Source organism: Squalius cephalus (assembly GCF_949319135.1).
Source record: "Squalius cephalus genome assembly, chromosome: 25".
NCBI classification, from domain to species: Eukaryota; Metazoa; Chordata; class Actinopteri; order Cypriniformes; family Leuciscidae; genus Squalius; species Squalius cephalus.
This window is the reverse complement of record NC_137146.1, coordinates 23383103-23395721: the sequence shown is the minus strand read 5'-3', so window position 1 is coordinate 23395721 and position 12619 is coordinate 23383103. Positions and strand designations below refer to the sequence as shown.

The window sequence follows — 12619 nt, the reverse complement described above, 5'->3', positions numbered from 1 at the left end:
TTCAATATGTTTAAAACCCTCATTCATTTCAGAGTACAACCTGAATGAGAGCTCTAAGTAGCTCAAATGTTCTCTTAATAATTCTCTTAGGAATAATGAACAACTTATTGCTAAAAAATACAACTTGGAACCCAAGTAGATGTTTTTAACAAACACACAACTGCACAGAAACAATTCACAATTCTCCTTATTCCACAGGGACACTCAATTCTAATGAGAATTATATGAACTAATCTACAAATGCATTAGCTATTAGGGAGCTGGTAGGGCAATGTGACATGAGAAGATACTCTTTCATTCTCACAGACATGGGTCATTTTCAAGAAATGGTGTCTCCATAACTACTGTCGCAATTAAGACTTTTGGTGCATTATTTGATGGAGCTGACTGTTAGTATATAATACAAAATAACTTTTAAAATTAAACTGAATTGTTAAATGTTCGATTCTCAAAAAAGTCAATGTGCATGACCCCATGATGAGTTTCTCTTTAAATTTTTATCAGTATTTCATTGTTCACACTTACAGTGGCCCCATCAAGCTAAGCATTTCAATATCTTTATTCAAAATCTTCCAAAGAGACAAATAATGATAATAATCACTGTAAATCATGTGATGTGGTGCAAATTTATGATATTTGCTAGTTAAGGCTATCAATTTTGTATATTTTAGCAATGCATTTTATTCAACCCTTGAACATTTTAAATGTTACTGAGCTAGAAGAAAACATTTTTTGAAAGATAAAATCTTTTTCAAATGAAACAATAAAAAAGCACCATTTCCTGAGAAAGACCCACATGTACACAAACAGACACCCCAAAACAGTGAGCACAGTGTCGGCTTTGCAAAAGGAGCATATCCTTTAAGAACACTTCTCTACTGTACAGCACAAACACTACAGGATCATTACCTCACCGACTGATACAGTACTGAACAACATAAGACCCTCCAACTTTAGACAGAGGACATTATAGAAAGGAGGAGTGGACATTTCATTGATGGAAAAGTAGAAGAGATGGAGAGACAAAATAGAGTGGGAAAGAACATTAGTAAAGTGAAAGCACCAGAGCTCCTTTCAGATAAAAAAAACACAACCATGATCATATTACATACGAATGTCCAAATTTACATATCAATACTTATTCAGGTTTCAGCAACTTATTGTTGCTCATTTCACTTCCATAAAACTAGCCAATCAAAACAGAAGTCATTTACATATGGAAGTCTTAAAGGCACAGTGGCAACAACAGAACAGAGAGGAAAAGAGGGCAAAACAAGGTACCTTGGCAAAGTTAATGGTGCGCTGTGATTGTTGCGTTCCCATACGAGCAGAGCCCGCCGCCTTGCCTTTAGTGTGAGCCAGGTTACCTGCACAAAGAGAAAGGTCAGGGGAAATATCTCCTCTCACTGTGATAACCACACACATTAGAAATCTGCTGTTGATCCTTTACTAGATAAGTCACATGTTGTTCAAAGATAATCTACCATTTATTTCAAGGTTAACCATTTCAAGGGCCCGGAGATATAGAGGTCAGTGCTGTGACAGATAAATAAGCTTCACAATGGTCAAGTAGCTAACAAAAGACTTATGAATGAAGTCTAGTTTTAAAAATCCCAGCAGACTTCCTGGAAACAATCCCCAGTGAATCTCATTGGATGTAATCGACTGTGTCAGTCAGACGACCTTCATTCATCACGTTAGACCACATGGGAGTGAGCACATTTTCTTTCTAGAGAGAGATAGCTATATTGGCCTACATTCATTCAGACCAATGGATCAACATCCCTGCTTAATGTTTCAGACAGGAATGTGTTTGCACTGTCATTTCCAGTCTGTGTGATTGTGGTGTGACCTATAATGCAGTATATCAAATTGAACGTGACTATACTGCCCATTTGGCTGCTCATGCAAGCTATGCTAAATCAGGCTAGTATTGCTTTCTCTAGTGGATCACGTAAAGGAGCACCAGTTAGAAGAATATTTTGGTTTAAATAAAATTTAAGGGCCTGGTTTCACAGACAATGCTTAGATTAAGCCAGGATTAGGGCTTAGTTAAAATTAGGACATTTAAGTATCTTTTATAAAAAGACATTAGAAAAATCTTGAGACAAAACAATGGCACTGACATAGTTGAAGACTTTAGTTAGTAATCTGGGACTAGGTTTAAGCCTTGCCTGTGAACCCGGGCAAAGATCCTTTAACAGAATCTGTCATGTTGTTAGCAACCATGTCACTCGTCCGTCAGTCTAAAGGACAAATGTGCTTATGAAGAAAGACTTTGGGGCATGTTGACTGCAGGGTTTACACTGTAAATATGTACACCTTGTTTTTTTTATTTTTTATTAAAGCATTAACTTAAATTCTTTCCTACCATAAAAAAGTGTTGTCCAAGCTGTAAAATTTCACTACTTTTATTTGTGGATGAACTTAAGATTTTGTGGCATTTCCTCCACGCAAATGGTTCTTGATAGTTTATTGGAAATTCTGTTTTATTTCTCCTGGATTCTGTGTTTTATGATTTAATATAAATTTATAATCAAAACTGGAGTCTAATGAAATTAATTATTTAAACTATCTAATTTTTTAAAATGTTATCAAATGAAAATATAACAAAAATAAAATGGCAACAAAACATTGCATTTTTGTCAAATAAGGTGCTACACAAAAATTGTAAACTGTATAAATAAATAATGGGCTAAAATATATTGATTGTATAAGATATTCCTTAAAATAATAATAATAATCTGTTTATAATATAATATAATACATATAATATAATAATTACTACTACTTTTGAGAGATACATTTTAAAATAGATAATAGTAATATATATTTTAGTTTGAATGATTCAATCAATATCAATATTTTCGAGATAAAGTTTTATTTTGGTTGGTTGTAGTGAAGACCTTTGATGAAGGTGAAGATGAAGTTGAAGATGACGTTCATGTGGAGTGTCTCATATAAATTAGAGACAGTAAATGCCAAAAACACCATAAACACATTTATGGTCATCATGTCATCATTCACACAGAGACACATGGAACGTGTGAGCTACATATGTAAAAAAAATGCTTTAAGAGTTTATTATCATTATCCTGGATTTTTATTTTCTGATAAATATCAATATAGATGTATCGCCCAACCCTAATCTAGGATTTCATAGAGCCTCAGCCCTTGTTTCTTGCTTTGCCAATAAAAAGCAATCACACTGCGGGACTCAAAAGTCATGGAAACTGGTGGATGTACTCAAAGCAACAAAATGTCCCCATTTCCTTTGTTCTCTGGCAGCACAATGGAAAACCGAGTCCTTGAACCAAGCAATTACGCAATGATAGGACTGACTGACACATTAATAGAGGTCACTGTTTAGAAAATCTATCTCACAGAGACAGGGCGAATTAAAAATACACACACACACACACACATTGTGTTTTCATGTTTTATGGGGACTTTCCATAGACATAATGATTTTATACTGTACAAATTGTATATTCCCTTACACTAACCCCACCTCTAAACCTACCCATCACAGAAAACTTTCAGCATTTTTACATTTTCAAAAAACATCACTTAATGTGATTTATAAGCTGTTTCCTCATGGGGACAAAAAAAATGTCCCCATAAGGACAAGGATTTTGTATATTGGTGCACACATATGCGCGCACACACACACACACACACACACAGTAAAAAGTCAAAGCAAACCTGTTTTAGTGAGCGGGTGAGTAACCAGTTTACGGATCAGTTCATTTTCTGACGACCTCAGCAGAAGAACAATATCAGCAGGAAGAGCATCTCTGTTCTTAGCCAGGAAGCCGCTGGCATTATAGATCACCTAATCACATGAGAAACAAGATGTATTTACATCCAACAGGCTATTATCTTCACTTAAAGAGATGCAAATGAGAATCCTCTCATCATTCACGCACCCACACATACATAAAAGAAGATATTTTAAGAAACGTACAAAAGAAGTCAAAGGTTTTGTTTCCAAAATTCTTTCAAATGTTTCTTCTTTTATGTTGCACAGAAGAAAGAAAGTCATACAGTTTTGCAATGAGTAAATGATGACAGAATTTTCATTTTTGGGTCAACTATACCTTCAATTATCCTTAATATCTGTTTCTGTTTTTAGTATGTCGAAAACAAGCTTAAATAAATATTGATAAAATATAACATATTTTTACCTTGCCAGCGTAGTGATGGATTCCAAAGCCCAGATCAACTCTCTTTGGTCTCCAGAAGTTTTTAGATTTTAAGTTGTCCTCAAATTTCTCTGATTAAACAAAAGATGTGTTCATTACAATTTATTCATTCACTCATCCATCCATTCACTAATTCATTTGTTCAATAGCTCATTCATTTATTTATTCGGTCCCACTTTATATTAAGTGGCTTTAAGTACTATGTACTTACATCTAAAAATAAGTACAATGTACTTATTGAATTCATGCTGTATTGTAGAACACATTGAGGTGTGATACGGGTAAGATTAGGGACAGGTATGGGTAGGTTTAAGGGTGGGTTGAGGTGTAAAGGAAGGGTCAACAGTGTAATTACAAACGTATTTACATAAATTAATTACAGCTGTAATTACATGCAGGTATTTTTAAAATATAAGTACAATGTAAAACATGTATGTACACAATAAGTCCATTGTATCAAATTATTCATTTCAATGTTAGTACATAGTAGTTAAAGCCACTTAATATAAACCATTTATTCATTTAACGGTCTATTGATTCACTCATTCACGTCAGTTCATTCATTCACTCACTCGCATGTTCACACATTTGCTCATTCATCGACCTGAACCATACACTCATTCATTAATTCATTGATCCATTCATGATCTCATGACATACGCGTGAATGAATTCATCCATCAGTTTCATTCAGTATAAAGGAAAGCTAGCTCATGGAAAACCAGCTAGGCGTCTAGTCTTGGGATACTGAATTATTAATCTGTCAGTTAAAGACTCCATTGAGAGAGTCCTCAGGAGAAAGAAGATGAGAACTTAGCATGCAAGTAAATGTTTGATGACTGTCTCTCCCTTGTTCTTGTGGGTCTGACCATACGTCTGAGTGTGTGTGTGTGTGTGTGTGTGTGTGTGTGTGTGTGTGTGTGTGTGTGTGTGTGTGTGTGTGTGTGTGAGAGAGAGAGAGAGAGAGTGAGCAAGAGTGTAAGTGTCTCTCTGGTCATAACCCACCAGGTGAACACAGCTAAAGATTAAGGGCTCTATCATACACTCTGTGCAATGCGGCGCCAGGCGCCAGAATGGGAGATGAGACTCTGATTGGTTTATTGCACGTTACGCCCAAAACACACCCATTACTCATTAAGAGAATAGGGACAACCCTTTCAGACCATGCGCCGAGCACGCCGACCATTTTTCCAGAAGTTAAACTAGCAAAAGTGGATTCGGACATGTTCTAAGACAAGTGCACTTGTGCCGTGAGCTTTAGACCATGTGTTTAGAGTGTTGAATTAGGGCCCATGAGCTCTATGATGTTTTAGGGAGGGGAACTTGCCGACGAGGGTCTGGTCGGTTGCCTGAGGAAAGCGACTCTCCTCGTCCAGCAGAGATAACATTCCCATGGGCTTCTGAAGGAACAGGTCCAGCAGCGGCCGGTTGTCTTCATATTCGATCACTCGAGCATCCACATCTTCGTTCAGATACTCATCCTGAAGAGAAACCACATGTTTTGATGAACTTTGTGAGGTTACTGGAATCAGATCTCTGAACCATCTGCACAGTTCCGTTTAAGAAATTTAGAAGGAGATACTAGAAGCTGTTTTGTTGAACTTTCTATCCATCAAAGAATCCTGAAACAACGGTTATTTATCACGGTTTCCATAAAAATATGAAGCAGCACTGCTTTCAACATTGATAATAATAATACATTTCTTGAGCAGCAAATCAGCATATTAGAATGATTTCTGAAGGATCATGTGACACTGAAGACTGGAGTAATGATGCTGAAAATTCAGTTTCATCATATTACAGTTTTTAGTTAATTTCTGATCAAAACAATTTTTGTTCTTCTTTCAAAAACATTAAAAAACCTTACCAACCCAAACTTCTGAATGGTAGTGTAGCTGTAAAACTATCAGTATTTGTTTATTTTGGATAGAAAAAAATGTACCTCAAAGTCCATACACAATTTTATGAATATTTCTTCAACTGGTCCAGACCAAAACTGTGTTTTCTTTAATTCCTCACCGTCAAAACAGTATTAAAAACAAATTTAAGTATAATGGGTCACTTTGCATGTCACTTAGATGGTCTCTTTCTGTCTACATGTAAGTGTGGGTTTTTGGCCAGAATAAGCTGCGCAATAATTCATGCTGATAGTCAAAATTCTGGTCTTGCGTGACTAATTCTACATGAAATGTCAAAAGAAAACTCTTTATTATAAGACAATGCATTTATATTTTGAAATGTCTTGTTTGATTACACTATGTCTCTGAATGTGATGTTTTCTGTGACCTTTACGCTTGATGCATGCTGTTGTTTTGGCCCTGAATTTCTCCTTGGGGAAAAAATTTCTGTTCATCTATCCTCAAATATTTGTAAGCTCTCAACAACACTGTTGAACTCTGCTGGCTAACGCCTGTCACTACTCGATCTGTACCGGAAACACGATCTGTACTGCGCATGTGCGAAAGCGCTGAAGTATGTCGAAAGCATTTACGGCAGTTGTTATTCAACACTACACGATCCGTATCGTAAATAGTTATTTTCTAGTGATTATCTTGACAGAAATACAGGTTTTTTTGGTAAAATATATCAAGGTTAATATGTGGCATACATTAAATTGATTAAATTAAATAAATGGAAAATTTTTATAAAATTACACTAAATTGTTTACATTTGCTAGATCCCATATGGGAAATACAGATGTGCATTAAGTGTGTTTGTTTACATTTAATATTTCATTTTGTAAAGGTTTGTTCTACTTATTTCAGCATACTTTAACAAATGTCTGCACTTAAGAAAACACACAGGATAACATTATTTATTTATTCATAAATGAATTCATCCATCCATCTATCCCTCCCTCCATCCATCCATCCCTCCCTCCCTCCCTCCATCCCTCCATCCCTCCCTCCATCTGTCCATCCCTCCATCCATCTGGCATTCCAAAGAAAACACAAAATACATAATATGTAATTAAATGATCAGTTCTGTACGCTGAACATAAAATTATCAGTTCTCTTCTTTTCCTCTGACAGGACAACTAGCCGCATTTACTGCCTACTGTATGTAATGTAGAAGATGGCCGATGTAGAAGAGTCTGTCGTCTGTTTTAAAAGGAAAAAAAGAAAACGTCTGAAAGAGTTGAAGTTCAAAGTAAATAGAAAAAGATCATATTACTATCTGATATCTGACAAATTAAACTACATTAAAGTATATTAATACCCAGATATGGGAGCTGAACAAGTACAGTTAACATAACTTGATATTTTAAACAAATTTGTGAATTTAGCACATGAGGTTGTACCAGTAGTCAGTTCTCTTCTTTTTTTTTCATTATAAAAATCTCCCGGTTCTTATACCGCCGCTTTCACAGACAAGGCTAGGCCCAGAGAGTAAAATGCATATTTGAGCTGTTTTAACTGAAAGCAACACTGTGACTGACATATCTTAAAATATGTCAGTGCCATTGTTTTTTTTTGTTTTTTTTGTCTCAAGATACACACCTGTAGCTTTTATTTTTCTAAGGCACGTTTATAAGAGCTACTCCCTGGTGAAAAAAAAAATAAAAAAAAATGCTAAGTATACTTGCAGCCAGACTAATATAGTACACTTCAAGTGTGTTAATGATTAGTTAACTTGAAGTGTGCTATTTTGAAAAAACTAATTTTGTACTAAGTATATTTTAGTTGTAATTAAATTGTAGTAAAGCATAACTTTAAGTGTATTTAATGAACTTTTGTGTACTAAATTGGACCAACTTAAAGTATATTTTCGTATACTTTAAGTATATGCCTGTGTAGGGACTAATTACATGATTGATTAGTGATATTAAAGTGTACTTTATTTGTGTTACAAGTACATTACATATTCATTATGAGTGTCTTCGAAACATACAAGCAATATACCATACGTGTATTTATATATCTATTTTTTATCCAATATACTTTTAATATATTTAAAGATAGTAAAATTTTTGTTAGTATATTTGCAATGTATTATTGAAAAAAGGGAATATATTTCAAATACAATAAAGTATACTTTTTTTTTCACAAGGGCTTATATGGCATAATTGAACTAAGGCCTAATCCTGGCTTAGTCTAAGCCTTGTCTGTGAAACTGGGCCATAGTTACCTTTGATGCTAAAATTCGTAGACGCCCGTTTCACTTTCCGACGCTCAGCATGATTGTCATAACTTGTGCATAAAATGCAAAAGAATCCATGTAAATATCTATGCTATCTACGTAACCGAGACGTTTTTTCGCACATACAGTACAGTACAGTACAGGACGGATCGAGTAGTGACAGTGACGTCATAGTACAGGGTGGGCCATTTATATGGATACATATAAATACCATGGGAATGGTTGGTGATATTAAAGTCCTGTTTGTAGCACATTAGTATATGTGAGGGGGCAAACTCCTCAAGATGGGTGGTGACCATGGTGGCCATTTAGAAGTCCACAAACAGGACTTTAATATCACCAACCATTCCCATGTTATTACGGTGTATCCATATAAATGGCCCACCCTGTAGTATAAACGTTGGCGATGACAGGAAGTGACAGCAAAACTTGCGCAGATTGTGTTTCCGGTACGGATCGAGTAGTGACAACGCCTGGAGCTCCGTAACCTCCTAAAGGCAATTCATACTGCTATACGATGACTTCCTGTGAGCAAAACACTCAACCCGAAGAGCAAATTACCTGTCTGTCTTGTCTCTAGACTGCCATGTTGATAAATTACAATACACACACAGACCAAGATTGTTCACTGGCGAAATGCATCAACACACATACAGAAGCTAGTTCAAGAAATCTAATCTCTGGTGTAGATTAGAGCTTCTAGCCGTGGGTAAAATCATCCAGCAAATGGAGAACAACCTCATTTTTTGGGACAGTAAGACTGCTGTTGACATATAAGCCTCAGGGATGCAAAAACAACAGCAATTCAAAGCAACACGGGCACCACAAGAATGACAGAAAACATGCTCTCAAGTGTTTACTTGAGGCTATATACTCCTGAGCGCTCTGAGTAAAAATAAGTGGAGAACACACAGCAACAAATAGGATATTAATAGATTTTACAGGTGAAGCTCACAAAGCCTTTTTTGGGTCACATATCAATCCAAATTTAATGAAAAACAAATTAAATTGTTTTTGGTTTTTTTTTGGGACCAATTTTGGACAATTTGCATTTTGGTATTATTGTTTTAATTCTAATGGAAATTAAGCACTCTTACCATAAATTATCAGTGTAATTAAAATCTCATTCTCATTAATATGTATTATTATTTCAAATATAAAGTATTTATAGACACTAGTAGTGTCACGCTGGGATTGAAAAAAAACAAAAAACAAAAAAAAAAACCTGGATCTATTAACAAGCAGTACCTTTTAACGAAAACAAACTCAAACTTATACCAAAAACACGGTAAACAGAACAACCATAATTGTAATGATGACCTGACATCTAAAGAGACAAACACAGGGCTATAAATACACAAGGAAACGAGACACAGGTGCAGGGAATAAATCAAACAATAAATCACCATAGTAACACAAGCAAACATAGGAAAACAGAGCAAAAACCAAATCGAAGTCAAACTAAAACAGACTCAAATTCAGATCACCTGTAACATGTAGCTTGTTTTACTGCTTTTAATTAAATCTGATTAAATGAATTTAAGTTTTTACTGTGTACATTAAAAATGATCTAAAAATGATCTAAAAGCACATTTCCCCCTAAAATCTCACTAGTATAATTTAAATAATCATTACCATTTTTTGAAATATTTTAACTATTTAAAAGTATTTATATTTTTTAGTGGTATGTTTTACTGCCTTTTAATTTATACTGATTTACAAAAATGATAATTGTATTACATGTTTTACTTAATACATAAAATAATACTGTATTACAGTAATAATAATCTATAAGAATCTATAAGAATCATCACTGAGAAAAATGTAATAATAATTTAATAATAAATTCTTCAAAAAGTAAAATACACATTACAGGAAATAATTGTATTTAAAAGTATTTTTTATTTTTGTAGTGGAATGTTTTATTCTGATTTAAATAAATAAATAAATGTTTTTACTGTATATGACCTGGGCATTTCCTATGTTTTTTGCGAGATTTACTTATATAAATACCAATGAATTATGCATTAACCACACATATGTGGACTTCACACTCACACATTTACGTAAAGCCGCTGCTTATAGAAACACCAGCAAAGTCAGCGGCTCCTGACGTAACCCTTGTTTCGGATGATTTATGAAGCCACTAATGTGGGTTAGTCTCAAACGTTTAGAGGCACCAAATCACTTTCTCCCCAAGGCTACAGTCAGTCCAGTCAGTCTGGGGAATTGCCACGCTTGTCTGCGTTAAAAGAAAACTGAATATTCTGCTCCCCTTCACTCCCTCTCTCACAGCACTGTGAAACCATAAATGATGAGGTGTTACCACCATTTAGATGGAAATAAGGTTATGCTGAGATAGAGAAATAAAAATGCTCCCAAAAGGCATAGAAAAGCTCTCAAACTATTCAGGATGGGATGAGATGACTTTATCAGAGTCGGGATGTACCTGTTCCCAGGCGAAGATGTGCTGGTTGAAGTAGAACTGGATCTGCTCATTGGCGATGTTGATGCAGAGCTGCTCAAAAGAGTTCCTCTTAAAGTTTTCAAAGCCGAAGATGTCCAGGATGCCGATGTTCAGACCCTTGTCTTCCTCGCTGAAGAGAAATTCAAAGATAGAATCAGAACATTTTAACATTGAATTTTAAAAATGCTATATAAAGAGTTGTCATTATTTCTTTCCAGACTGTCTATTTGTACCAAGTGCAAATAGCTTGCCTTGTTGGCAGAGGCTATTTACACTAACTCCACCAACCAATGTCTGGTTGAGCAAGACTAAATTATGAAAGAAACCTGATAATCTGATAACAGGAGCAGTGGTGTGGGCACAACCTGATTTCACTTAGTGCAAAGAAAATACTGCTATTTTCACTTAGTGTAAATAGCGATAGATGGTAAGAAAATACTGATTTTAACAAAGTAAATTGCATCTACTGCAATTTGCACTAATTTGCAAATAGCCTCTGCCATTTATTTCTAGTATTCAGTTAATTAGGAGAAGTTGTCTCAGCGCTGGTCTTGGATGAACAATTTGATGCAAAAATGTTCATATTGAGAAAACGTTGAAATCTTGGCAAATCACAGTTTGAGAACACTCTCTTTCTCTCACCCTGACTGGTTGTCCGGTTTCAGGAGAGAGTTGATGCGGTTGACAATCCAGCCGAACAGGCGTCCATAGAGAGCTTTGCCCATGGCGTCCCGCACCTCAGTGGCCTTCTCCACTGTGTTTGACCTGACGATGGTTTCGCCCCGTGTGACCACGCAGTGAGAGGTCAGTGCTTCCTGTAGCTCATCTGCACGGATACACAGCAGCGACGCAGCTGCACACACAAACACATACGAACATAACGACAATCTGCTTCAATTTGTATATTGGAGCTGCATGCCACTTCTACTGAATGCAAAAAGTTTGTACTGCATTGGTGATTTTAGTACATAATCTCAGTACATGTGACAAGCCAGTGCACCAGTTTAGGGGCATGCTACCAGCTCATGAAATTGCAGAAAAATTGTATACCACAAACCAGGGTTACTATATAGTTAAAACTAAAACCATAAAAAAAGTAATTTATTTTATTTCAGATAGTTGCCAATATGTCTCATTTTCATTTCATTTCAACTTGATGCACTAAAATAACTAAAACTGAAATAAAAATTGATGAAAAATAAACAGACATATATGTATATATATATATATATATATATATATATATATATATATATATATATATATATATATAGATAGATAGATTAATAAAAATGACAAAAACACACAACAAACGTACTAAATTTTACTAAATTACTAAAACTTTAAAATTAAAACAGAAAATGTTAAAAACATTCAAAATATTAATAAAAACTATATTAGTGTTTTAATTAACTAATTTATTTGACATTCTGTTAGCTTTAACATCTAGCCAAATTCGTTAAAATGATCTTAAAATTTATTCGAAAACCCCTTTGCTAAGCTAATATAGGAAATTAATGTACTATGATTAGGGTAGTGTAATTTTATTATTATTTATAAACTAATACAGTATTTATTAATATTTTGAAAAAACTTTTTTTTTTTTTTAGTTGAAGTTTTTTGTTATGTGCTTTTGTCATTTTTACAATTTTTATTTATATTTCTGTACAGCTTGAATTTATTTATTTATTTTTTATCAGTTTTAGTTTTAGTAATTTTAGTACTTCAAAATCAACTTATTTATTTCAGGTAGTTGCCAAGTTTAGGTTTAAGATTTCACCTAATATTTATTTCAGCTATATTTCAAT

At 34.6% G+C, this 12619-nt stretch overlaps 1 protein-coding gene across 1 annotated transcript in view; it reads right to left on the bottom strand.

Annotated features, from left to right (window-relative positions):
- The window catches only part of myo3a (myosin IIIA), a 77966-nt gene that overhangs the window by 15963 nt on the left and 49384 nt on the right, over positions 1-12619 (bottom strand). The window contains exons 19-25 of the mRNA XM_079863830.1: positions 11454-11664; positions 10794-10941; positions 5532-5685; positions 4188-4276; positions 3706-3835; positions 1282-1367; positions 910-951 (exon numbers count right to left, since the gene is read on the bottom strand). Coding sequence (XP_079719956.1) covers positions 910-951; positions 1282-1367; positions 3706-3835; positions 4188-4276; positions 5532-5685; positions 10794-10941; positions 11454-11664 — 860 coding nt within the window. The remainder of the gene's footprint in view (positions 1-909; positions 952-1281; positions 1368-3705; positions 3836-4187; positions 4277-5531; positions 5686-10793; positions 10942-11453; positions 11665-12619) is intronic.